General features: G+C 48.2%; 1 protein-coding gene across 4 annotated transcripts in view; it reads right to left on the reverse strand.

Annotated features, from left to right (window-relative positions):
- Nucleotides 1-23,741, reverse strand: part of ZNF608 (zinc finger protein 608) — a 110,214-nt gene that overhangs the window by 6,516 nt on the left and 79,957 nt on the right. For all 4 annotated transcript variants that reach the window (XM_011226018.3, XM_019800524.2, XM_034655945.1 and 1 more), the window contains 2 exons: nt 4,418-4,505; nt 1,433-3,893 (listed from right to left, as the gene is read on the reverse strand). In XM_011226018.3, the coding sequence (XP_011224320.2) occupies nt 1,433-3,893; nt 4,418-4,505 (2,549 nt within the window). The remainder of the gene's footprint in view (nt 1-1,432; nt 3,894-4,417; nt 4,506-23,741) is intronic.

Consider the following 23,741-nt stretch of genomic DNA (forward strand, 5'->3'; position numbering starts at 1 on the left):
AGCTTTTAAAGCTCCAGGAACACAGGGGTCGCACTGCTGCCCAGGGTGGAGCTGGGCCGCAAACTTAGGTCTGCGGGAATCCGGAGCTGGGCCCTTCGTGGGATCCTTCGACATTAAAACAGCACGCTCAGACACAAGTTACTTGAAAACTCGTTTTCCCTTTACTATCTCACGTACGCAAAAGGAATTTTAAAAATTCCCAACTCCAGCTAGTTCAAAGTAAATTTAAATCATCATCGTATCAATTAACATTAGTTAGCGGGGGAAATTCTTGGTTTCCTAACATATTTTCTTCACCTACAGCAGCTGAGGCTTAATATAAGGGCTCACATCCCCTGTGCAGACATGTTAATCAAAACAAAGTTTCAAATTAATAGCACACATTATAGCTTTTCTATTAGAAAACAAAGGCACCTCTAACCCCCCTCCAAACTGCATGGCTCTAATGCAGCCCTGTGAAGCCAGGGCCCGCCCGGTTCAGGCCTCCAGAAGTGGGGGAACTGAAGACCCCAAAAGGCTCTGTGACTCCCATCCCATTCATGACAAAAACCTACGGGGTATTTAGGTCCTGAGAGAACATTCAGCCCTGGGACTAAGTCTCAACTTGTAGGCAGTGATGAGCATGAAGATGGGATCCCGTTGCTCTGATTCCCCAGGGATAAAAGCGTGGGAGTGGAGAGGGGGTCGGGACACTGGGAAACCCCGGAGTTAACTCTCAGGGGGGCACAGTGAGTGAGGATGCGTGCGCCATCACAGAAAGCGTCAGTAGGCGCGTGATTTCATGGTGGCTGGTTTTTAGGTGCCTGCCCGTGGAACCTCAGGCTGGCTGAAGGGGTGACGGGGGCACTGCAGGAGGCCCCATGCACCCCAACACCCCCCACCCCTTCACCTCACAGGCCAAGGGCATTGAGCCCCGCTCCGGGGCTCTTAACACCTAGGCATCTCAGACATCGTGTGAAAGGCACCTGGACCCCAAGTTATACGAGACACGAGTGGGAAATGTATATTGAAGGGCCCAGCCTCAAAGGTGCCAGGAGGACTTTGGAAATACAATAGAACAAACATTGTAGAGCCCAGACTCAGGATCTCAGCGGCCACGTGGTAGAATTCCCTCACTCTGGACTCAGGAAGAAATTGGGGGACCTCGTCAGATTCCCAGTGAGTGAACGGCAGGGAACACCAGTCTGCAAAGCCCACGTCCGAAGTTCCCTTCACTACCCAACACGACAAGGTCATCGTGAGTAACGCAACGCTTGTGAGGTACGCAATCAACTCCTGGGGGGACCTTTTCGAATAGTTTCAGGAGGAGAGGGATCAACCCTAAGGAGCCCTTGGCTTATTTCCTGTGAAGACGTCTAACCAGATCAAGCCCAGACACGTCCACGTCTCAGACTCGCTCTCTCCCTGTGGGGGCCACGCTCCACAGTCTTACTTGTTTAAATCTCGAGGTTGGGTCTACACCTGTCTGCTTCATAGAGTCCATGACAGACTTCATTTCTACAGCCTCTTTAATAAGCTGGTGGTTTTCCATCTGCTTAGCTTTGAAGCTGTCGGCCTGAAGCTGCTGCTGGTGACTGGGGAGAAGCTGTGATTTACCTGTCTCCTCAGTTTTATTAGGCACTGGCGGCCCTAGTTTAGAATGGGTTTTGTTAGGCTCCGGGGTAGAGGGAGCTTTTGAGATTGTGGCAGACGGCAGGTTTTTCTGTTTACTGTCCTCCTTGCCCAGCTCTTTCAAGGGGAGCTCGTTTTTCCTGTCGCAGTCTCCTCTGCCAGCCTGGGCCATTTTCTGCTCTGCCAGCCTCTGGTCCTCATAGTACTTCTCGTACTGCTGTCTATAGGCAGGGCTGGTGGCCATCAGGGACTTCTGGTCCATATAGAGCCCGTAGGCATACTGGCCGTAGTAAAGGGACTGTGCCAGGGCCGGGTGTCTCTGTGTGATCACCGACTGGTGCTGAGGCTGTAAGGATACCGAAGTATGGTCCACCTTCTTGGCATCGAGCTGCTCCGCCTTGTCTTTCTTTTCTGCGTCCTCCTCGGACTCCTTCTTGATCTTCAGGGCCTGCGTGCTCCCGCCGTTCCCAGCGGCAGGGGCTCCCACCTGCCCGGGGTGCATGTAACTTGGAGAATAGTAAGGATCGTAGCCATGGTAGTAGGGAGAATGGGACTCTTTCATCTGAGATGATTGTGCTGTAGCCGAAGGATGCCCTTTGACAACACCCTCCTTACTAGAAATGATGTCTGATGGGGAACTGGCCTTGGACCTCATGCCCTCTGACCGGCTGTCGGAACCACCGTCGTCCGCCGCATCGGAAATGTCCGAGTAGGCTGGGCTGCTGGTCTTGGCCGCAGACGTCTCAGCACCGTTCTGGGTGAGCACGTGCAGCGGGGCCATGGGTGCCTGGCCGTTCACCAAAGTGCTGCATTCCATCCTCGAGGCGCTGCCTATGGACGGGCTGGGGGCGTTGTCCGTGAAAGTGTAAACCTTATCCGCCTCGGCTTTGATGCTGGCCATCCGGCTCTCCTGAGATTCCGACAGTCCGTTAGCCAGCCCTTCACTCTTGCTGAGGTGGTCCTTTAAAAAATGCCCAGATAAATCTTTCCCTGCCCCCTTGGCGTCTTCGAGTTTGCCCAGCTTGGCATCCAGCTTGGGGCTCCCCGACTCCTTCCCTTCTTTGTCCTTAAGCTTCCGCTTCTCCTTCTTCTTCTTGTCTTTGAGGGACACAAGAGCTGGGTTCACGGTGATGGGCTCCCCCATAATCGTGGGCTTTGGCTGAATGGGCTTCAACGGAGGGCTCTTTGGTGTGGCCTGCACGACAGTTGTGGTGAGGGAGGGCAGTCCGGGGATGGTCCCCGTGGTGGTGCTCGTAAAGGCTGCAGTCGGGATGGCGATGAGCTGCGGGGGTGCGGGAGCAGGCGCGGGGGCGGGGGCGATGGGCCGGGCAGTTTTAAGTTTAGAGAGGTTTTTGTCCATTTTGCAGTTGTTGGCTTTCTTGCCCTTTTCTTTGTCGCCCGCACTCTTCTTGTCGATCAAGCCTTCCGCTTCGAGTTTGGGCATCTCGGCGGCCAAGCTGCCGTCTGCAGCCGGGCAACTGTCCAGGGCGGCCGTCATGTTGGAGATTACCGGGAGGTTGTTCAGCTCACTGTGAAGGCCCTTCTTTTTGCCAGAGTTCTTGCCTGCTTTAGAGCCAATGACAGAACCCGGACCATTGCTCATCAGCTCTCTCTTCCCCTTGGGAGTGCCAGGGGGGTGCCCAGAGCCAGGAGACGCGGGCGCCTTCACCTGCTCATAGGCCGAGAGGCTTGTGCTGGGCTCGCTGCACTCGAGCGCCACATGACTCAACGCCTCCTCGCAGTCCGAGATCTTGTCCTCGCTGTCGGGCTCGAACTCCAACTTGTTCTCTGGGTCTAAGTGTGCGTGAGCTTGGTGGTACCTCAGCCCGTTGATGTGCTTATACTTTTTGTTGCAGTTGGGGTGGGGGCAGTCGATTAACACTGGAGAGGAACAGCCTTGGTCCAAAAAAGTAGTCTCTGGTTTCCCTTGAGGAGTGGTCGGAGTGCTTCTGGAATTTGTGCGGACACGCTTCCCGGGCTTATTGTCCTCGGAGCTGGAATTCAGGTCCAGCTCCATCGGGGGCTTGTTTTTCCTTTTGTTGGTGGAGGAGGGGCTGGCTTTGATGTCCTCGGTGGCACAATTTGGGGGTGTCCTTCGCCCACTGGCGTTGAGGCTTCCCCGCCTCCCCTTCCCATTGGCCCCCCCTCTGTTCTTGTTGTGCAGCCCTCTGGACTCTGCGAAGCTGGCCTCTGAGCCCGGAGCCGCCGCGGCAGACCTGGCTCTCTTCCCTCGGCCCCGGCCCCCTCTCATCTCCAGGTCGCTGGTCGGGGACTCACAGAACCTAAGGAAGCAAGCAACAGACGTCAAAATGAGCACTCCCAAAGGAGCCAGGTGAAAACAAGAGGCACAAAATGCAGGCAAGGGCGGCCAACAGCCCCGCAGCTTGAGGGCTAGACCCAGAGAAGGAAACACACCCTAGCCTTCCACTGACAACAGCATTCCCTGCAGAAGAACCGGCTAGGGAGGGTGTATATTCTTCAGAACACCAAAGAAAAATGGCTGGGATAGCTAGCTTCGAATCCAGTTCAAAATCCCATTTTAAGAAGAGAAGGAAACAAAGGAGAGAGGGAGAAGGGGCAGGGAGGAGGGCTCTCTGTGACTGAGAAGAAATCCCGCATCCGCATTTCACTGTGTGCAAGCCTGAACTGCTTGCTCCTCTTTGCCTGGTTTCAATTACAGGCAGACTTTTATGCATTATTAATCTATCTCTTGGGTTTCTTTGCAAAGAGAGGATAGGGGGAAGGAGAAGGGAAGAGGAAGGAGGAGAGAAAACAGAGCTCTTGAAAGAAAAGGCCCTGTGCATACCTGGGAGGGGCCCAATCGTGCTTGGTGCAGTCCAGCAGGGTTCCTACGTAAGTTTTGTTCCTCCACGTGACATTGACCACTAGCACACCTGCAGGAATGGATAATGAAGAGAACCACGGTTAGCACTGATTCCTCTATTTCCAGATGATGATGATGATGGCGGCGATGGCAACTATTTTACCAGCAAAGTTCTATTCTCATTTGCTTTCAAAAGCTGTGGTTTGCATTCTTCCTCTTTCTGGTTTCAGTGACCTCAAGTGAAAACCCACAGGAAATAGTGTGTGTGTGTGTGTGTGTGTGTGTGTGTGTGTGTGTGATCATGCCTGTGCGCATGCGGTACAAAGGATAATACCGTGTGTGAGAGTGTAATCAAGATACTGCTGACAGAAGGAAATGGTTTTTGCCATGTCCTGCCGTAAAACAGCAACACTCACCTCTTAATTTTTCTATTATTACACATAATTGCTTTCGCTTGGCAAGCAGCCAACAAAAACTAAGCGCCAGTTACTAGTGCTTAAACCAGAAGGTGACTGAAAGGCATCGGCTTTGTTTCCAATTCAACAATATAAAATCATGGTGATTTTTATTTAGAAAAACATTATGCGAGTGCACAAAAATAGGCGGAGAAGGGGAGAGCGGGGGGGCTTAGAGTCCAGAGAGCAGACAATCAGCTATGACTTCTCTTTCATTCTAATCCTCCCCTCTCTGGCTTTGTGAGACAAGCATCAGCCACGGTATGGTATCTGTTTCACTGTTTGGTCTTGTTTCATATTAAGGACTCCTAAAATAGCCCTCTTAAGAAAATAAATGTGCACAATAGGTTTGCTCTTGGGGTTATCTTTAGAATCAACTTTAGTAAGCATTTGCCACAGAGGATTAGAAGAAAAATCTCAAAACCAACACACTTGTTTCCTGCAAGCTATTCTGCTTTTCCCAACTGCTTTGCAGACAGACAATTTAATTTAGCACTGCATCTGTGAATTACTAAACTTAAGTGCACTTAGTATACCAAATGTCACAGGAAAACAAAATAGAACGTCCTTTTTATGTCTCTAGGGGACAAGCGCCATATATATTTTTTAATCACTCCTTAAAAACATACAATAAAAGGACTTCGATTTTGAGACACACCTAAAATATTACGGTAAATACATGAAACATTTAAGTGAGCCTTTGTTTTCTCTGCTATACCTACAATCCATTCTATCTTGGAAACGCCAAAGGCCAGTACTCAAAGCCTACTTCTAGCTAGTTTGCTCACTCGCTCACTACCATTCTGAATCGTCTAGAAAACCCGTATTGCACCCAGTTACCATAAGGGACACCTCACAAGGTTAAGACTAATTTCCTTGGGAACGTTTTCACAGCAGGTAAAAAATATTTGAATGGTTGGAACTCAGGTAGTGGGGAAGGGGGGATTTCTTTCAAAAGTCTCCGAAAGAGATTTAAAAATGGTTTCCCACATGCTCTCTGTTGCTATTAGGTGACAACTGAATTTACTCACTGCAGCGATGGCGGGGTGGGGGGGAGTGGGAGGAGGTGGGAGGGGGACGGGAATGTAGCAAAGCAAGCATTTCCTCAAATCACGGTTGATTCCATTCTAATTCCCTGGGGAAATTTTTTTTAAAAACCACTGAGTATAAAAATTCATATTGAGATGAGAATCAATGGTAATTAGGCATTTGGTCAAAATTTGCACAAGAAGAACAATTGGAGGAAAGGATTCTTTATGAGCACATCCCTCCAGGAAAAGGGAGGGGTGGGAGGGGAGGCGAAGGGGAAGACGGAGCTGGTTTTCTCATCATGTGCTCTCTGGGGCACTGTGTGTGGTGTCAAAGACCTTTGCAGCTGCTTAAAATTCTTTAGCATGTCAGCTATATTTACAGTGCGGGAACATATCTGTATTGCCACAAGGTGACTGCATTTTAGCTTTAGACGCAATAAGGCTGAATCACTGCGTTCCCGAGTCCCTGATGTAGCACAAATGTATAATTAAAATTGCTTGAAAGGAAACATGAAAGAAACAACAAACCCTCCATTCTTGCAGTAATAAAATTAAAAACAGGAAAAGTCTGCACAGACACTTAACATTTGTCTGCAGTGAAAGGCTTTTGTTATTGCTTTTCCCCTAAGGGTTTCGCGTTTCCAGCAAACGCGGGCCGCCGATTGGCCGGCGCCTGCTGGGAACGCTCGCGTCTGATTGGCTGGGCCCAGGGCGGCCGCCCGGAGCCACGAGGCGGCGGCCGCGGATAAAGGGGCTCCGCGGAGGCCAGGGGCCGCCTTGGCGCTCGGGGCGCCGCGCCCGCCCGCTCGCAGCCCCCGGGACCGAATCGGTGCTTCCCCAGACAGGGCCCGAATCGGTGCTTCCCCAGACAGGGCCCGAATCGGTGCTTCCCCAGACAGGGCCCAGGGAAACGTGGGGACCCCGAACAGGCAGGCAGCCACTGCTGCTGTGGGGCTACCGCGCTGGAAGCTGTCACAAAGGCTGAGCTCACACTGCGGCTTGCACACCATAAAACCATTCCCACCGCCGGAGGCTGTGTTTCTAGAAGCCACACCGGCAGACCTCGTGGGGAAGAACTAGCGAGACTGCTAGCATCACCAGTATCCGCACTCCATGGGGAAGAAAAAAAAAATCCCGTCAAGTCCATTCCCAACTTCAAAAGGGCCTCAATCAGCCAGCGCGGTTTTTCTAAAAGCCCTCGGTATTCGAAATGCTCAAAATAAATGCTCTGCTCCCGGGGAGATTTTGAACAGTCTCCATCAAGCAGGGCTAATTAAATACGTGTGCCTGTATCTATTTTTCTTTCTGCCACAGAGTATTTCTATCTGCCTAGCATTCACGTGCGAGTATACACACGCACATGTTTGCACAGCCAAACTGGAAAGAAGGCTTAAAGAATGCTTCTCATATAAACTAAAAAGTGTATTGTTTCTTTGTAAGGAAGTCTGTGTTTACACAACATCCCATTGTGAGGGGCCAAGTAGAAAGGTGGTGTTTCAGCCCTCCACCATGCAAATGGTTTATCGTTTTTGCTTAAGTCCCAACAGCACGAACACTTTGTCACCCATGGGCATGTAAAGTGGACTCTACTTATGAAATAACCAAAATGAAAATTAGTCCTTTAAAAGTTCTACTTTGAATTTCATAAATCTGGGCGCAGTTGTGTTTCTCATGTATCTTATATACACTGGAAATAAATATACATGTGTTCCAAACGGATTTGATATTTCTTTTAATGCACATTTATTCTTCCAAACGCCTCGCCTGTGACCCAGGTGCTGGGGACACTCTACACCAGCCTTTTTCATCTTTATATTCTCCAGTATCCCTCTAGGTTTATTGTCTTCCTCTCCCACCCAGGGAATGGTCTTTCTCAAAGTGCTAAAAATGCCTGCCCTGAAACATTTTATATTTGAAAAAGATCTAAAGATTAGTGCCAATTAAGTATGACTACAGCTGCAAACAGCAATGGATGGTCTGAGTGTGCTCAGCACACAGGGTTTTCTTATTTATATAAAGGTTTTGTAGCAGATACGGATACAGATTCTAAGCTACTGTCCCCTAAAACATGCATTATCTACAGGACACTTAAAAAGAACATGCTCTGGGCTCTACAATGTAAGCTTGTTACCTCTACAAGCCAGAAGAGCCCGGAGATCGCGTACGGATTCCACAGTCCCAGGGTTCTAACTACTTGCTCTTGTCATACTTAGCAGTGACGTGCTCCCAGGGAGACGGGTCAGGCCCATTAAGCATTTAATGTGCAACCTGAGGGTATCTGCTAGGTACTTATTTGGTGCTATGGAATCAGCCACGGTCTAGCTGGACCCCCATCCAAACTCCATCCCGCAAGAGCCTGCGAACCGAGAACCAACACAGGCACGCCCTGTCACCCAGAAAGGGAAGGGTAGCTTACGGATTACCCATACCTACGGAGCAGCTCCCTTAATCCATCACATTAAACTAGACCCTGGATGAGATGTTCCTCGGGCTTACCCTGCCCACAGTCCCTGCTCAGAGGGGAGTCTTCCGCAACTAGGCTCCTAAAACAGTAATCCTCACCCTGGCTTTGTTGGATGGTTCCAGCGATGGGCGTCTAAAGCTGAGGCAGCCAAACAGGGACTTTTTTGGGGAATTGGAATTAGTCACAAGGAAAATTGATAATAGAAGTAGAAATCTCAAGGTCACAAGGTACTAGAGGCTGAGAGGACTACAGCAGGCCAAAGCCCTAAGGACACAAGAGCTAGGAGATGAGGAAGCCGATGGGTGCAAGGCACTCAGTACCTGTGTTGTGTGTCCCTTCTTCCTCCTTTTCATCAGAGACAGGGGCTCACCAGCACCCAGGACTGCCCCATTTTTCTCCAGCCATCCTGTTAAAAAGTTGTTCCTGGTTCTGCACTGCAATCTGTTTTTGAATACCTTGCTCCCAGAGGGGCCTTCTGATACCCTGCAGGGAAAGTCTTCCCAACGTCCATGCACAGGCTTTCACCCAGGCAAGGACAATGACCATGGAAACATTCTCGCCTCCAGCTCACTCTCTTTTTTTCCCCCCTCCAGCTGAAATGAGCTTCTTCAACCACTGTTTATGCCACAATTTTAATCCCCTTAAGATGTCCTAGTCCCAATCTCCAAGGGAAGCTCCTCATGAATTAGCACCAAAGAGAGACATAGGCCAATGATCCCTCTTCTCTGAATGCTCTCCACTCCCACGCCGATGGTGTATGCCACCAAAACACGGCCACCCCCTCGAGGCCCCCACTGCGCTCCATACCCAGTCCTCTGACCAGTGGACGCTCACCAGGATCCGTGCTTGCCTCTGAGTCCACGGCTAGACACTCCCCAACCTCCCGCCTGGTTAGAGGCGGCTCTGGCACACTCAGGTCTGTGACGGCTAAGTGAGGGACCGCACGTGTGCCACTTACAGGCCTGGCCCACAACAATGCCCCCGTGCATGTCCTTCTAACCTCCTCCTCGTTCTGGCTGGCATGTAGACTACAGTGACCCTGAATGCCACCACAGGATGGCAGGGTCTCCTTCACCTGGGACCCTGAACAACAGGGAAAACCCACCAAACGCATACCAAACTCAGTCTATCAGGGAAGCGGCAAAGAAACTCCTCCCACATTTGAACACTACCAAGGCTCGCTCTCTCAGCCTCATACACAGCCCCTTCCTATGCTACTCCTCTCACAGACACGGGATGCCCCTCCTCCAACCAGAACACCCTCCCTGGAACACAGGAGCGGGGCTGCACCTGTCCCACCTACGAGCACAGTGCCCAGCGCACACAGAGTGCACTCAACACCTGAGAACTAGGACATGGTGACCAAAAGCGACTAGATCTGAATTCTTCTTTTCACCGTCACCATACTTTTTCAATAAGCGTAACCTCCCACAAGCTTAGAGATGATAGAAAATTCTCTATGGAGAAACTATACTTCAAAGAGGTGATAAATATGGTTTATGAATTACTGTTTCTGGGATTCGTGAAGATGTTTCCTCAAGAACTGGGCAAATGCCTGATTTCCCAGCGGGTCAGCATAATTCTGTTTGTATTACAGTTTAAAGACTGTTTCAGAGTCTTTAAAGCGCCTCATCCCTGGGACAGGCGTCTCTGCCAAGCATTGCAAATGCCGAATTTGGAATCAGACATCTTTTTTTTTTTTTGAACTCCTATTCAGACTACCACATCTGGATGGACTTGGCGTGCACTCATGCAGAAAACAGAAACCTCACTCTAATAACACCAAAATGGAACCCAGTTATGCCGCAAACCTTTTTTTTTTTTGAAGTTTACACATTTCTTTCCTTTTATATATTTTTTCTAGTGGAAACATTAGTGACAATAAAAAGGCCACAATATGCTGGTTTCATGCGTCCGGGATAAAGTTCATACACTCCGAGTATCATATTACCCTACATTTTTACACAACATGACCATTGTACAAGTAATGAGTTATCACCACTGCTCCGGACTCCAACTCCCTCCCCTCCCACATTTCACTGTTGTGGTTTTGCTGTAGCCAATGCTGGGACTTTCTTAAGAAGGTTGAGGCTTGTATAGTACATACTTGTTCATTTTTCTGGCTCCAGAGCAACTAACCTTCGGAAAGAGCTTTCTTCAAAGAACAAAACTGAGTTTCTAACTCTTTGGGGGAAATGTTTAATTGACAACTAAGGCTGCCAATGGAATCTCCGAGGGCCAAAGAGCAGAGGGGACTTGCCTATTTCCCTATGCCAAGTATCCCTGGAGCACTAGGACAGGAAAAGCATCGTCACATGACCAGAAAATGCAGTAATTTTTTTTTTTTTTAAAAGAGCCCTACTGCTGAGCTGAATGTTTGAAGAGTCACTTTAACCACATCCTGTAATCAAACCATCTGGAACACAGCGCTGCGATTAGTCACCCTGAACATTGGGCTTTATCTGAACAAATAGTGTAAGGCAATGGAGCTCGGGAGATAGGGCAGCACTAACAAAGGGGAGTGTAATGAAACACTTTATGCCCTAGTGTGCCGCCACCCCAGCCATAAACCCCAGACGCACTCTGCTCTGGTGTTAATGTACTACTTTATGAAAGCACAGTGAGCTTAAAGATTAAAGGGCTGACGGGCTAAAAACTGCTGGTTTGGATAGATGTTCTCTGCTGGCGGCTGGACTATGTTGGCACTGCTCTATCTACGTTAATTATAACCTCTCAGATGACGATTCAGCATTCCTTTTAGGGTTCGGTGTTATTTTCAGGGCATTGGGAACAAGGTGCATTTATGGGAGAATCGTAATGATTCTTTACTTGCCAGAGGTTCATCTGAACACCGAGACACTGCTTTTTGGTGCCTCCAAACCCTATCCATCAATCACAAGAAAAACATACCCGCGTGAAGTCCAAACAAATTGGCTAAGCCAACCCCAGAGAGCAAAAGGCAATGGCAGAATGGTGTTCTAATCTCTATGTTAAAAGATGGTGCTCTTCCTGGACTGAGCTGATCTTTTTCAAAAGTACATTTGATCACTGGGATACCATCTACGGAAATCTTATTTTAAAAAAACAAAAACACCTGAAAGGATTCCCCCCCTAAATACATTGAATAAGCCCTAAGAGGGGAGGAGGGGGAAAAAAAACCCATAGCTAAAGAAACCTTGTTTCCCCATGGGTCTTATGGTTTAATACACAAAAGAACACACAGCCACTTCCATCACTGTCACCGCCCCCGCAGCCTTTGTTCTGAGGCCTGATGAGCTGTATTGATTTGGGAAAATCATTGAGCTTCTTGGAAAACTAGACTCTCGCTTATTCACTGCCATCTATTTCTTTCCCATGAAGACAGGTGGTCAATACCCAGTTGACTGGTCAGCTAAAAGAGGCTCTTGCTGCTTTTCTTTTCTCGCTTCCCTAGTAACATGATCCTTTCCCACTTCTAGAAAACACAATGGCCTGTTAAAAAGTCTGGTGGGGAGGACGAGGGAGCAGAAATAAGGCTTTTGTAAGGCACCTCCGGGGACCGCTGAAGTGCCATGCCAGACATTTGCATGGGGCCTGCACGGGCGGCGTCTGTGGCTGGTCACAAGATTTTCACTGACCCAAGCATGACGCAGGTGGAATCGTTCATGAAAACTTTGACAGCCCAAGATACAACTTTCAAAAATACATCAAATCAAAACAGATCACTAGAACCTGGTGTTAATTTCAGAAAGAGATGCTTTCCTTTTTTTTTTTTTAAATAATCGGTACGTAAGTTTCAATAAGTTTCATAATTATAAGATGTCCTAAGTGTCATTACAGACATTTCAGGGAACAAGGAGCATAATGGGAAGAAAAAAAAATCCATGGGGAGATCTTTACAAAGCGATTTTAAACATGATGAGCACAAAAGACACTTGATTTTAAGTTATGCAGACATTCGCATCCTAAGGAAACACTATCCTTGATGGCTTGAGGCTACTCTTGAAATACAGATAAACTGCAACCACTCACCCCACAATACTGCTTAGAGGCAGAAGGCCCTCCCACCTGGGGATAGGCAGGAGGACAGGTTTCAGGTGACACTGTTGGGAACGCAGTGGGGGGAAACGAGCCCCCCTGAGCCCCCCTAAGCTTGCTTCGACAGGCAGCAAGTCACAGTTAACACTTAGGCAGACTGCATTAAAAGCTACCCCTGCACCCCAAGGGGATGCTCTGTAGCCTGTGGTCTATCAAGGCTCAGGCAACCACAGTAAAATGAAGTGAATATGCTCAAGGAAAAGATAAAAGATGAAGGGTGGGGGGAGGCAGAGGGGAAAAAGAGGGGGGAGGCAGGACAAAAAAACACAAAGTCTTCTGAGACAGACATCTGGAAGAATGTCAATGCACAAAGCCACCGTGTCCACATACGTAGCCTATGTATGTAGGTATACACTTGTATAAAGAGGTTTCATTTCTTTGTCTTTGATCAAACTTTCCAGTAAGTAATGTCTCACGGATGGCTGGCGTGAAGATAAGCTACAGAACCACTCCGATTTCTGGTGCAAAGTTCCAAGCCTCAATTTTCTCCTGCTCCTTTGCATTTATACCTCTGAAAGCGGATGAGTGTCGATGAATGATTTCTAGATCCTCAAACCCTCTCCTTTTTAACGGCACAATTTCCTCACTGGAGTAGCAGAAGGATTTCTCATTCCCCCTCCTCCCTGTCTTCATGGGAAGACCAGGGTTCGGTGCCAACTGTAACAGAATGGACTCATCTCCTCCCCTCTGGTCTCATAAACTTTAATTATTAGCTCATTAGATCTTTTTTTTTTCTTCCTTAATATAAAAGCTTTCAAAAGTTGGGGAAAGGGATCTTATAAGTATTTTATTGAAGTAGGTTTACTCTGAGCCACGGTCACGTGTTCTTACTCTAGGACCTCCTACCATGTTGCTCCTTTAAGAGTGTTATTTTAGGAGGCAGGGGCGTACAAGGGGCTGATGAATAAACCAGCACATAAACCAGGATTTCCCCCGCCCCGGAAGGGACACAGCCTCAACACAATCCCACGTTCAGACCCGCCTGCCACGGAAGATATGCCACTGAAAGAATGCAGGCCTTTCGTTTCCTGCACTTAGTATTAACCACTGCATCTTTTCCGCTTACAACTCCTACAGCCAGGATCTCTACAACGTTGTCAGTTCAACTTCAAAAACAGGTAAAGAGAATGGCAAGACCAGACCCCCAAAAAAAAAAAAAAAAATCAACCAAACCTCCAGGCTCCACACCACTGCCCCGGAAGAGAGCATTCTGAGGCCGAAGGCGGAAGGAAGGGTGTGAGATGCTATGAATTCGTAAAGTCGCTTACCAAATATCTGCAAACTCCCCCAGTTCCAGGTGCAGACAGAAGTCTGTTTCTGGCCCACTGCTGCCCCCCCACCCCCCTGCACAGCAGGAGCAGGGAAAGGAGCAACAGGCAGGGAGGCAAAGCCATCACTGAGACGAAGGAACTTGCAAGATGCCAGGGAAATAAAACCTAAGAATGGAAAAAACCTCATAGACTTTGGGGAAGGGGAGCAGACTCAGCAAAAAGGAAGAGGGAGGAATCTCTGTTCTCGCGCTCACAGACCTCTTGTGGATCAATTTAGGTGGGTGATTCGTAGAGTTTCAGGTTTAAATGCTAGTGAACTGCTTGTCAAAATACGTGTACTACCACCACAGATTACAGGACTGCGTTTTCAAGTAATTTCTTACCATCCCCAGCCCTTGAGATACAGGGAGACAGTAGGAACCAACTGACAATTATGCTCACATCAAAAAGCTGTTACTGATGCATACATCTCACCGGGACCCAAGAGCCAGGCTTCATATAAATTATGATGCTTATTTGCTTTTGTGCCAGCTCTAGGCCCTTTTCATCTCCAGCTCTCCCCGGCCCAGGAGAGCACACATTCCTACAGCTCTGCTGGTCACCAGCTGTGTCCCCCATAAATCATAAATCCTCTGAACAAGCCATTCTTCACAAAGACCAACAGCATTTACTGGAGATGATCACTCTGCTATTATTCCACTTGCTGAAATTTAAAATAGCAATTTACAACAGCAGTTGAAAACCAGGGAACGGAGCGTGTGTGTGTGTGTGTGTGTGTGTGTGTGTGTGTGTACAGCAAGGCTATGCGTGTCTATGACACACAGAGGGGCACATTTTGTGTGCTGCCTAAAAGTCAGCAACTCTGCAAATCTAAAACGGAAACAAGGGACGTGCCTGTCAGAGGAGCCAGCGTCAGCACCCCCACAATTAAAGGCAATGGGCTAAGTGAGGTCCGCGGGGTTGGTAAACCTCCCGGCTCTCACCTGGAGACAGCCAAGCCCTGGGGGCAGCGTGGGAGAGAGCTCGCACACTCTTTTACTGAGGCCACATCATTATGACTCAGGTTCAGAATGTAATAAGGAAAGCTGAAGGAATTAACTCCAATCAAGCTCAGTCTGCAGCCAATTTGATTCTGAAGACTAGGGAGGAAGACAGAATGAGAGGGTCTTTGGTAATCCCACCGTCTCTGGAGGCAGACCCACCTGGCTCCCAGCCCACTCTACAGCTGGGGTTTCACCTTGAACTAAACCCCTCTGCCCCTCAGTTTTCTCATCGATAAAACAGGGACGACACGGATGCCAGGTAAGGCGCGGTTTCTGTTAAGCACCGGAACACACAGGCACTGGCACCAAAGAGTCACCCGGCAAATGGACCTTGGCTTCATCTTTCAACTCCCCTGGAACCCAGGTCCCAAGCTGAGAAATGGAGGGAGACGCCAAAATACAAGGAGTTGCACACTGAGAAAAACAGCCAGCAGCAAGCCCCACTGTGCTTCCTCCAGTAAAGCACCCTCGGATGGGGGCATCCACGCAAATTACCCTGGACTCCTGGGGACCAGGCTGTTGGACAAGCGGTACATCTGTCTGCCAGCATCTCACGAGCTGCAAATTCCAACATGGAGGACTTGTGCTATTTCTACACCTAGCACCAACTGCAACCCCCAGAAAGTTCTCCTTCCTGATATACCCACTGTGGAAAGCAAATCTCTCCTCCTCCTCCCCACCACTCTGGACACACAGTTCGAAATCCCTGAAGCCTCCTCTCGAGACGTGGGGTACGGAGACCTCACATCCACTTTTCAGGAACAGCGATCCGAACTGGATGAATGCCTGGCATCCGTCTAAGCGACAAAAGGCAAAATTAAAGGTCCCTAGGACCTTGACGACAGAGATGACCCGTGCAGCAAGGCTCTGGGGATGCAGAGAGCGTTAAAGGCAAACTCATCTTTCCAATTACCATCTGAACAGACTAGATGTCTCGACAATGGTCAGAAGCCCCCCTCCCCCGCCCCCACTCCACAGTCCCTATCTTTTCAGGGAAGAAAAAAGCCCAGCAGAGTTACAAGTATTTCAATAATGTGCTTAGAGACCAGCTCTTTTCTGTAAACAAGCCTAATGAAGCATGACTAATAGCGCTCTCCGTGAGCAGAGCAAGGGAAAAGGGCCTTTGTTAGCACTTACTGGAGCAAGTCATCGTTTTGCTGGAGCAGAACAAAACTTAGCTGGTTACTGATTGACCAGCCTTGCTTGGTGTCCCTGCTTTGCCGTCTGTTTCTCTATACTGTGTGTATAAATACATGTGTTTATGGAGACGCAGAGATGTTCTATACACACACACACACACTCACGCACACATACACGGTCACGTGCAGCCACCAAGCTAACTTGGGGTGACACTGCTCTGCAGAAAGGACCACATCTTCAAGGCACTGCTCTCTGATCCTGGAGTCTCTTCTGGTCCTTGATAGGACCTAACACCTCCCCAAGCTGTCAGTACCGGGAACCTCAGTGTCAGAACCTGTGTTCACCGACGCTCCCCGTGGACACTTCATAGCTTCCGAAGTCATTACGATTGAATCTGACCTAGTTATTCCATTCGAGGGATGATTTACTTTTGTTTTTTAATAAACTCCCAATGGCTGGTGTTTCTTTTCCCGTTTTACTTCTCAATTCTGAAACTCCTGCCACCGGGCTCTGCATGCCTGCCAGACCACCTTCCAGGATGGCTCTCATCCTCTTCTGTGGTTAACGTGTGTCTTCAACGCGCTAAATGCACGCAACGACGCTGCGAGCAGGGGTATCCGAAGCGGACCACACTTCTCTTCGCAACGGATGGGAGTTAGAGTCAAAACTTGGCTTTCCTTTGCGCCTCGAAGCACAAATTTCCGTATAAATTATTGACTGCACTTCGGCCTCATCTGAAACATTAGCCCCACAGGCTTAGAAGTTCTGACCCCAGATGGCACGTCCAGGCTCTCGGAAGAGGCTGGAACATTAGTGCTTTGCACTGGGGACTAAGGCGTGAGGGCCCATCAATCAAGCCCCGACAGCTTCCATGGCCTCTGAGCATTGGGCCCAAGTCAACCTCCAAGATGCCTATTGTTTGCGTGATCCCCTTCTTCTCTGCTGTGAGGAAGTTAGGGTTAAGTCCAAGGCTCCAGCGACAGAGAAAGACTATTGTTCGTAACTCAGTCTTTATTGACTCTGACCTGCAGGGCAGCCAGCGTGAAGTCTCTTCCAGAAAGTAATGCACTGTTAATTGGTGCCCATCATCACGGCGTTTTTTATACACCTCTTTTCAATGAGAGAAGAAGGCCTGACCGAACATTTCAACATCTTTTCCAGGTTGCCTTGTAATTCAATCAAGAGTTACACACACACTCTCACACTCATGCACACTGGATAAAATTCTGATTTGTACGCATCACGGTCCCTGGTTGCTAAATCGAATACCAATGTGAACACGGAATGGTGGGCTGCACAGTAGGAATTTTCGAGAGTTGGCATACGGCGCGTTAACTATTGTCTTCATGGCAAGTATCTGTGGGAATGAGTCCATGGGGCAGGAGAACGCCTGCTGGAGAAATGAGGTCGTATTTCCTTCTGAGGTCCTCTGCCTGAAATAACTAAAGACCTTCTCCCACCAAAACTGGTAGCTGGGTTTGTGAGGGGCCAGCCACCAACTGCATGGCTGGGGCAGGGACAGGACACCATGGCCCATGGGCTTCGTCTGCAGAATGCAGCACTCTGACGGGGTTGTAGAATGACTGGGTCCAAAGGCTCTCCGGTTTCCTTTCAGAGAAAAACCAGACAAACCATTCTCTCTTCTTACCCAAACAGGCCTCTGAGGCGAGGGGAAAGGGGGGAGGGTGGTGGCCAGGCACAGGTGAAGCATCAGAATACCCAAGTCTGCTTCTCAACAGGCCTGGGCAGCAGGTGACCAGACAGGCCAGACCCCCAGCAAGGGCCGCACAACACTTGTTGAAAGTACTGAACAACAGGCTACAAACAAAGCTTTGAAGGAGAGATCACATGGTGACTTTTTGGAAGTCCTATTTCTTGGATATGGGGGTGAAAAAAACCCAAAAACCAAATGGCTTAGTTTCTCACTGCGTTTTGCTTAAGAAATTTTCAGCCATGGGACGCCTAGGTGGCTCAGTTGGTTAAGTGTGGCCTTTGGCTCAAGTCATAATCCCCGGGTCATGGATTAAGTCCCACATCAGGCTCCCTGCTCAGCAGGGAGTCGGCTTCTCCCTCTGCCTGCCCCTCCCCCTGCTTGTGCTCTGTCTCTGTCTGACAAATAAATAAATAAAATCTTTAAAAAAAAAAAAGAAATTTTCAGCTACAAAATCCTACCACATTTGCCAAGACACTGATTATGCTTTTTATTTAGTACATCCCCACATCTGAATTAGTACATATAAATTAGTACATACTTTTCCAAATGAGTGACTAGAAAGCCATTTCTCAACTAAATTCTGCTCCATTTGTGTGTCTGACAGTATACTAACTCCAAGATGTATGAACGTAATACTAGATTTGATCAGCTTTCTGAAAAGGTGGTAGTTAAGAGAGCAAACTGTGCTTTCAGTCCTGATAAAGTGTCTTGTGCAAAGGACTACATTTTCTGGTTTCACTCAGTTCAATTCAACTTTAATATTAAGGAAAATCAGAATTTTCTAAATCAATAAGAATGCACCGCCAAAGCACATTAAACTCATAAATGCCACGTACTATCAAGGCCAAAAAAGTTGTGTGGACCATTCAAGACACAACTGAACATGTAGCCTCTTCTTAAATAAAAGAACTTCCTCATGTATTCGTACTTTGTACAGCCCAGAAGTAATTTCGGAAAAGACGCGGAGAAAACCAACTACAGTATTCAAGAGACTAATGGCTGTACATAAAGACCAATGACAAAAGGTAAGTCTCAAGCCAGTGAAAACGGAACCTGCTAGAGGACAAGACAGACATCCAGTAAAACGTTTAAACCTATGGACAAACTGAATGAATCCTGATAGAGAAGACAGGAGGTCCCCTCTAAAGTTTCAAAGACGGCAATTCAAAACTACTAAGTTCTACACCACAGGTAGTTAACATTTGTATCACTGACCCCAGGGAGTGAAGACGGAAAATATATGTAAGGGATACTGACTGAGTGCTTGATTTTCTCTCTCTCTCTTAAAAAATTTTTTTTATTTATTTACTTGACAGAGAGAGTGAGAAAGCACAAGCAGGAAGGAGGGGCAGAGGGAGAAGCAGCCTCCCCACTGAGCAGGGAGCCCAACTCGGGGCTGGATCCTAAGACCCCGAGATCATGACCTGAGCTGAAGGCAGATGCTTAACCGACTGAGCCACCCAGGCGCCCCTGAGAGCATGATTTTCTGCAGGCCACAAGAAGGGTATTTTGACACAGATGATCTCATTTACTTCTCAGCACCTGCCAGTAATTGTTACTATTTTACTGATGAACAAAGTACCTCCAAGATGGCTTAACTGACGGACTTGCCCCGGGTTGGAAAGTCAGAGATCTGAACGCAAGGGGTCTGACTTCCAAGTTTGTAATATGAAGGCACTGCATGTGTGTGGACAGGGCTCTTGAGTAAGCCAGGCCGTCCAGGGGAAGACCAGCGGTGTGCCTGGAGTTACGCGCTGTGGATGACACACAGCTCTTCCTGGTACCACCCTCAGAGACCTCACACTGGAAGCTTGGAACGACCATGGTGAGAACACACATACCACAAAAAACAGCAAACACCACAAAGCAGGGTCCCCCCACCCGCAACAACCCCCACCCCAGAAGCAGGTGTTAGCAATTTATCAGCACACCAATGGTTACAGACCTTAAATTGTGGAAATGCAATTCTTCTCTCCCATAATGTGATGTGTCAGAGAAAACGGGGGTCTGGGGAAAGCGGAGAACCTGGAATCCTTTCTGTATCTATGTTTACCTCCTTAGAAAGGATCTGAAGTACGAAACTGAGGGATAATTCTAGAACTCACTACAGACCACAGTTCTAACTAACCATTTTAGCTGCTGTTTCAAGGGAGTCACAATTCACAGTCCCAGACCTCTACTCCCGTTTAAGCACTCACACCTCTTGGTCACCAAGTTATGACTCTTCTGACTGCCACTAACGTTCCTGGCTCCATCCCCTCCTCTTCATCCAGACCCCTGTCCACAGTCAGGCCTGGGTTATGTTCCCACTGCTACCACTCACCCCTCCTCCGCACACAACAGGCTTCCCGCTTTCCTACTACCTTCTGCAGGGAGAACCTGGCCTGCCTTACGCTTTGGAGTCTGAGTCCTGGTGCACAGAACTCCAGGAAGCCCCGAGAAAGCCTGACCGCCCCTGTGGATATTTCCACCGCAGGACTTCCGTGACGTTCAGGATGCCGGGTTTTTATCTGCCAACCTTTGTAGGAGACTCAGCACCCTGTCTTTCAAAGTGCCGGCAAAGAGCAGGTGCTCAATGAATGTGTTTTTTTTAAGGCAAATATTGAAATGAATAAAAGTGTATAAAAGCCCCTGTGTCCTTATTATGTACACAAATCAAAAGACAGAAGTGAAAATTGCAACGGTGACGATTATTTGTCACCTGATTCTCAAGCGAAAGAGCCCATCTCAGTTGATTCTTGTTTTTTTTTTTTTTTAAAGATTTTACTCAGGGGCGCCTGGGTGACTCAGTCATTAAGCGTCTGCCTTCGGCTCAGGGCGTGATCCCGGCGTTGTGGGATCGAGCCCCACATCAGGCTCCTCCGCTATGAGCCTGCTTCTTCCTCTCCCACTCCTCCTGCTGTGTTCCCTCTATCACTGGCTGTCTCTCTCTCTCTGTCAAATAAATAAATAAAATCTTTAAAAAAAAAGATTTTACTCATTTATTTGTAACAGAGAGAGAGAGAGAGAGAGAGCACAAGCAGGGGGAGAGGCAGCAGAGCGAGAAGCAGGTTCCCCGCCGAGCAGGGAGCCTGATGCAGGATTCGATCCCAGGACCCTGGGATCATGACCTGAGCCGAAGCAGATGCTTCACTGAGCACCCAGGTGTCCCGATTCTTGCCATTTTTCAAAATAATTGGTAATCATATATATGTGAACAATTTGGTTTTGAGTTATCTTCTATTTTTTATTGGAAATTTTTGTTAAGTAAGCACTCTTACAAGTTAAAGAAGTCAAAGAAGCCCGGAACCTTCCTCTAGGATTTCAAAAGCCATCCACTTTCACCGAACTATTACGAAAGCAATTGATGAGGTACATTTGCCGCTCACCTGATGAAGACACTAAACACAGACCATAACCGCCGAGCCACGGCAGACGCGGGCCGTTGGCCTCCCCCACTACTCCCTGCAATTTAATGAACAGTCACACGACAAATCTCCTCCCAATGGGCCGCCAGTGGTGATTCTCCCAGGCTCTGGGGCCCCAAAGACAGATTTGTCATTGCTTAAGTAAATTTTACAGATGTAATAGATAAAGGCAATAAAGAAAACAGAGCTTTTATAAAACAAAGTTGACAGAGCAGAACGCTATCTCTCCATAATGGGCGCGTGCGTGCATGCGTCCCGGGCTGTGTGCGTGTGTGTACCAAAGGGAAATAGACAATGAAGTTTTAGCAAGCATGAAATGATAGCCTTCTCTGCCTTTCAGGGAATGTAAATTTTATTTGCTGGATGTAAATCTTCAAAGCCACGATTTTCCATCTGCACGTGTGATCACCAGAAATTGATTTCAAGGAGATAGAAAATTATTACACTGATTGCCCAGCAGTGCAAATCCCACGTTACGCATGCATGACAACGAACAGCGGAAACCTCGGGTGATGTTCGCAGTGTTGTTCTCCTGTTGCGATCCTTGCTGGTGTGCCTTCTGGGTAGCGTGCTACTACAAGTGGTGCTGGGGCTGGAAACTAGTACGAACTGGAGGTCGGTGTTACTGGAAGCACGCGCAAGCATCGCTGGTCCTCACCGTGTGGCCCGTGACTTTTCATAGGGACTTTCTTGCTGCCAGGCACTGAACTGTCTTTGCCAGTGTGCTTTTCAGTATCTCATGCTCTCCCCATAATACAAATAGATTAGTTTACTTTAAAAAGTGTCATAGATCTTCAAGCTAGTAGGCTCCTAATCCAGGGGAAAGACAGGAAAATGACACTATTTCAATACGGCTGCCTTCACAATGTAGTCAAGGGGCACTTTTTTCTCCCAGAAGACTGGTAATTTTGACTTGTTTCTTCACAACTCAAATGATCCAACTCTAGATAGGGCTTGTTGTAATGTGTCGTCTTTTTTTTTTTTTTTTTAGATTTTGTTTATTTATTTGACAGAGAGAGAGTGAGCACAAGCAGAGGGAGCAGCAGAGGGAGAAGAAGGTTCTCCACTAAGCAGAGAGCCCAACGCAGGGCTTGACCCCAGGACCCTGGGATCATGACCTGAGCCAAAGGCAGACGCTTCACTGACTGAGCCGCCCAGGCGCCCCGTGTAGTATGCGTTTTAATCTGCACAACAAACTGCAGTGTTTCATGTTTAATTCCAGTGAATTAGGTTAGTCTAGTTTTACGTTAAGGCCTATTTTTAAAAAGAAACTTCGTAAATATGTGTAAGTCATGGTTTGCATATAAATATTCTATAAAGTAGAACAAAAGAACACACACGGACAAATTTTTTTAAATAGTCATGCTAAGAAAACCAAAAAAACAAAAAAACAAACCCCAGGCCTTAATAGCAACAGCGTAAATGCCAGCCAGCCATACATGGGTAAATACGGTTAATACGGATGCAGTGTGTATCCTCTGGAACGGGAGATTATAAAGATGCAAATTTCCACTTACTTATTATAAATTAGCAATTCAGCTGAAAGCAAAAATGAATTGCCTGATTCCTGAATGCACAAGGTATAGAGAGGATCAATCCTTCAAAATAACTTCTACTTACAACCGCAGTCATTACATAAAGGAAATAAAAGGAAGAAATAAAAGAAAGAAATTTACGAAGATGGGTTTAGGGGCCGGGGAGGCGGCAATAAATATTTTTCACAAGGCATTTACACATGAAGCACCACTCCCCATCACCTCTTCCCTCTGTTTACATTCTAGGTGACCCCAGAGGAAGGCTGCTTCTGACCAGCAGGGAAACTGGGCTCCTAGGGGAGGAGGGCTTGCTCACTGCCGATCCCGAGACGTGGTCCCTGTCTGTCCGTGGCTTCCCTCTCCCTCATGTCACCTCTGTTGGAAGGACCGCCAGTCCAGACACCGGCTAGCCTGCCGCGGCTGTCAGAAAGGACACACAGGGGAGGGTTGGCACGCGGTGAATAGCTGCAGGGGTGGGTACTAGCAGGACGGTCTGCCCGACTTGGAGGCTGGAACCCCCAACGAGAGAGAACATGTCAGCGCGCTGAGGAGCATTCCTGTCTTTGCCTAGAAAAAATACAACCCTGGGAAGGGCACTTGGGTTTGTGTGTCCACTGAGAAGCGTGTTTAGCGCTGTGTGTCAGGCACTATTTGAAATGTCTTAGAGTAGGCTTTCTCACACCCCATCAAGGAGGGTCCTATATTTTCCCCGTTTTACAAATGATGGGCTGGTGCATAAAAGGCAGTAAGTTACACCCCAAGGTCACAAGGGCAGGAAGCTGTGACACCGCAGCGGAACCCAAGGGGCCTGGCTCCAGTGTGTGACAATTACCCAGCGTCCCCATGTAAAAGACACTCGGGCATACACACCGGGCCCTCAAGGCAAGGTCCTCTTGCACTAATTTGTCGGGGTGCCCGATTGAAATGACAAGGTACACAACGGACACAATAAACTTCATCACATCATGTCCTGAATTCCCTCCAAAACTAACAAACAAATCACGTTATTTTAGCGATCACTTAGTCAAAACTTGCTCTCTTCAGGAAGAAGTAGCTGAGACCCACAGATTAAATGGTGGACCCCAGGTCTCCCGACAAGGGAGGAGAGAGCCCAAAGCACAGCTCGGTCTCTCACGTTCTTCTCTTCCAGGGCTCCTGGGGGGCCAGAC

Source organism: Ailuropoda melanoleuca, chromosome 3 (genome assembly GCF_002007445.2).
Source record: "Ailuropoda melanoleuca isolate Jingjing chromosome 3, ASM200744v2, whole genome shotgun sequence".
NCBI classification, from domain to species: Eukaryota; Metazoa; Chordata; class Mammalia; order Carnivora; family Ursidae; genus Ailuropoda; species Ailuropoda melanoleuca.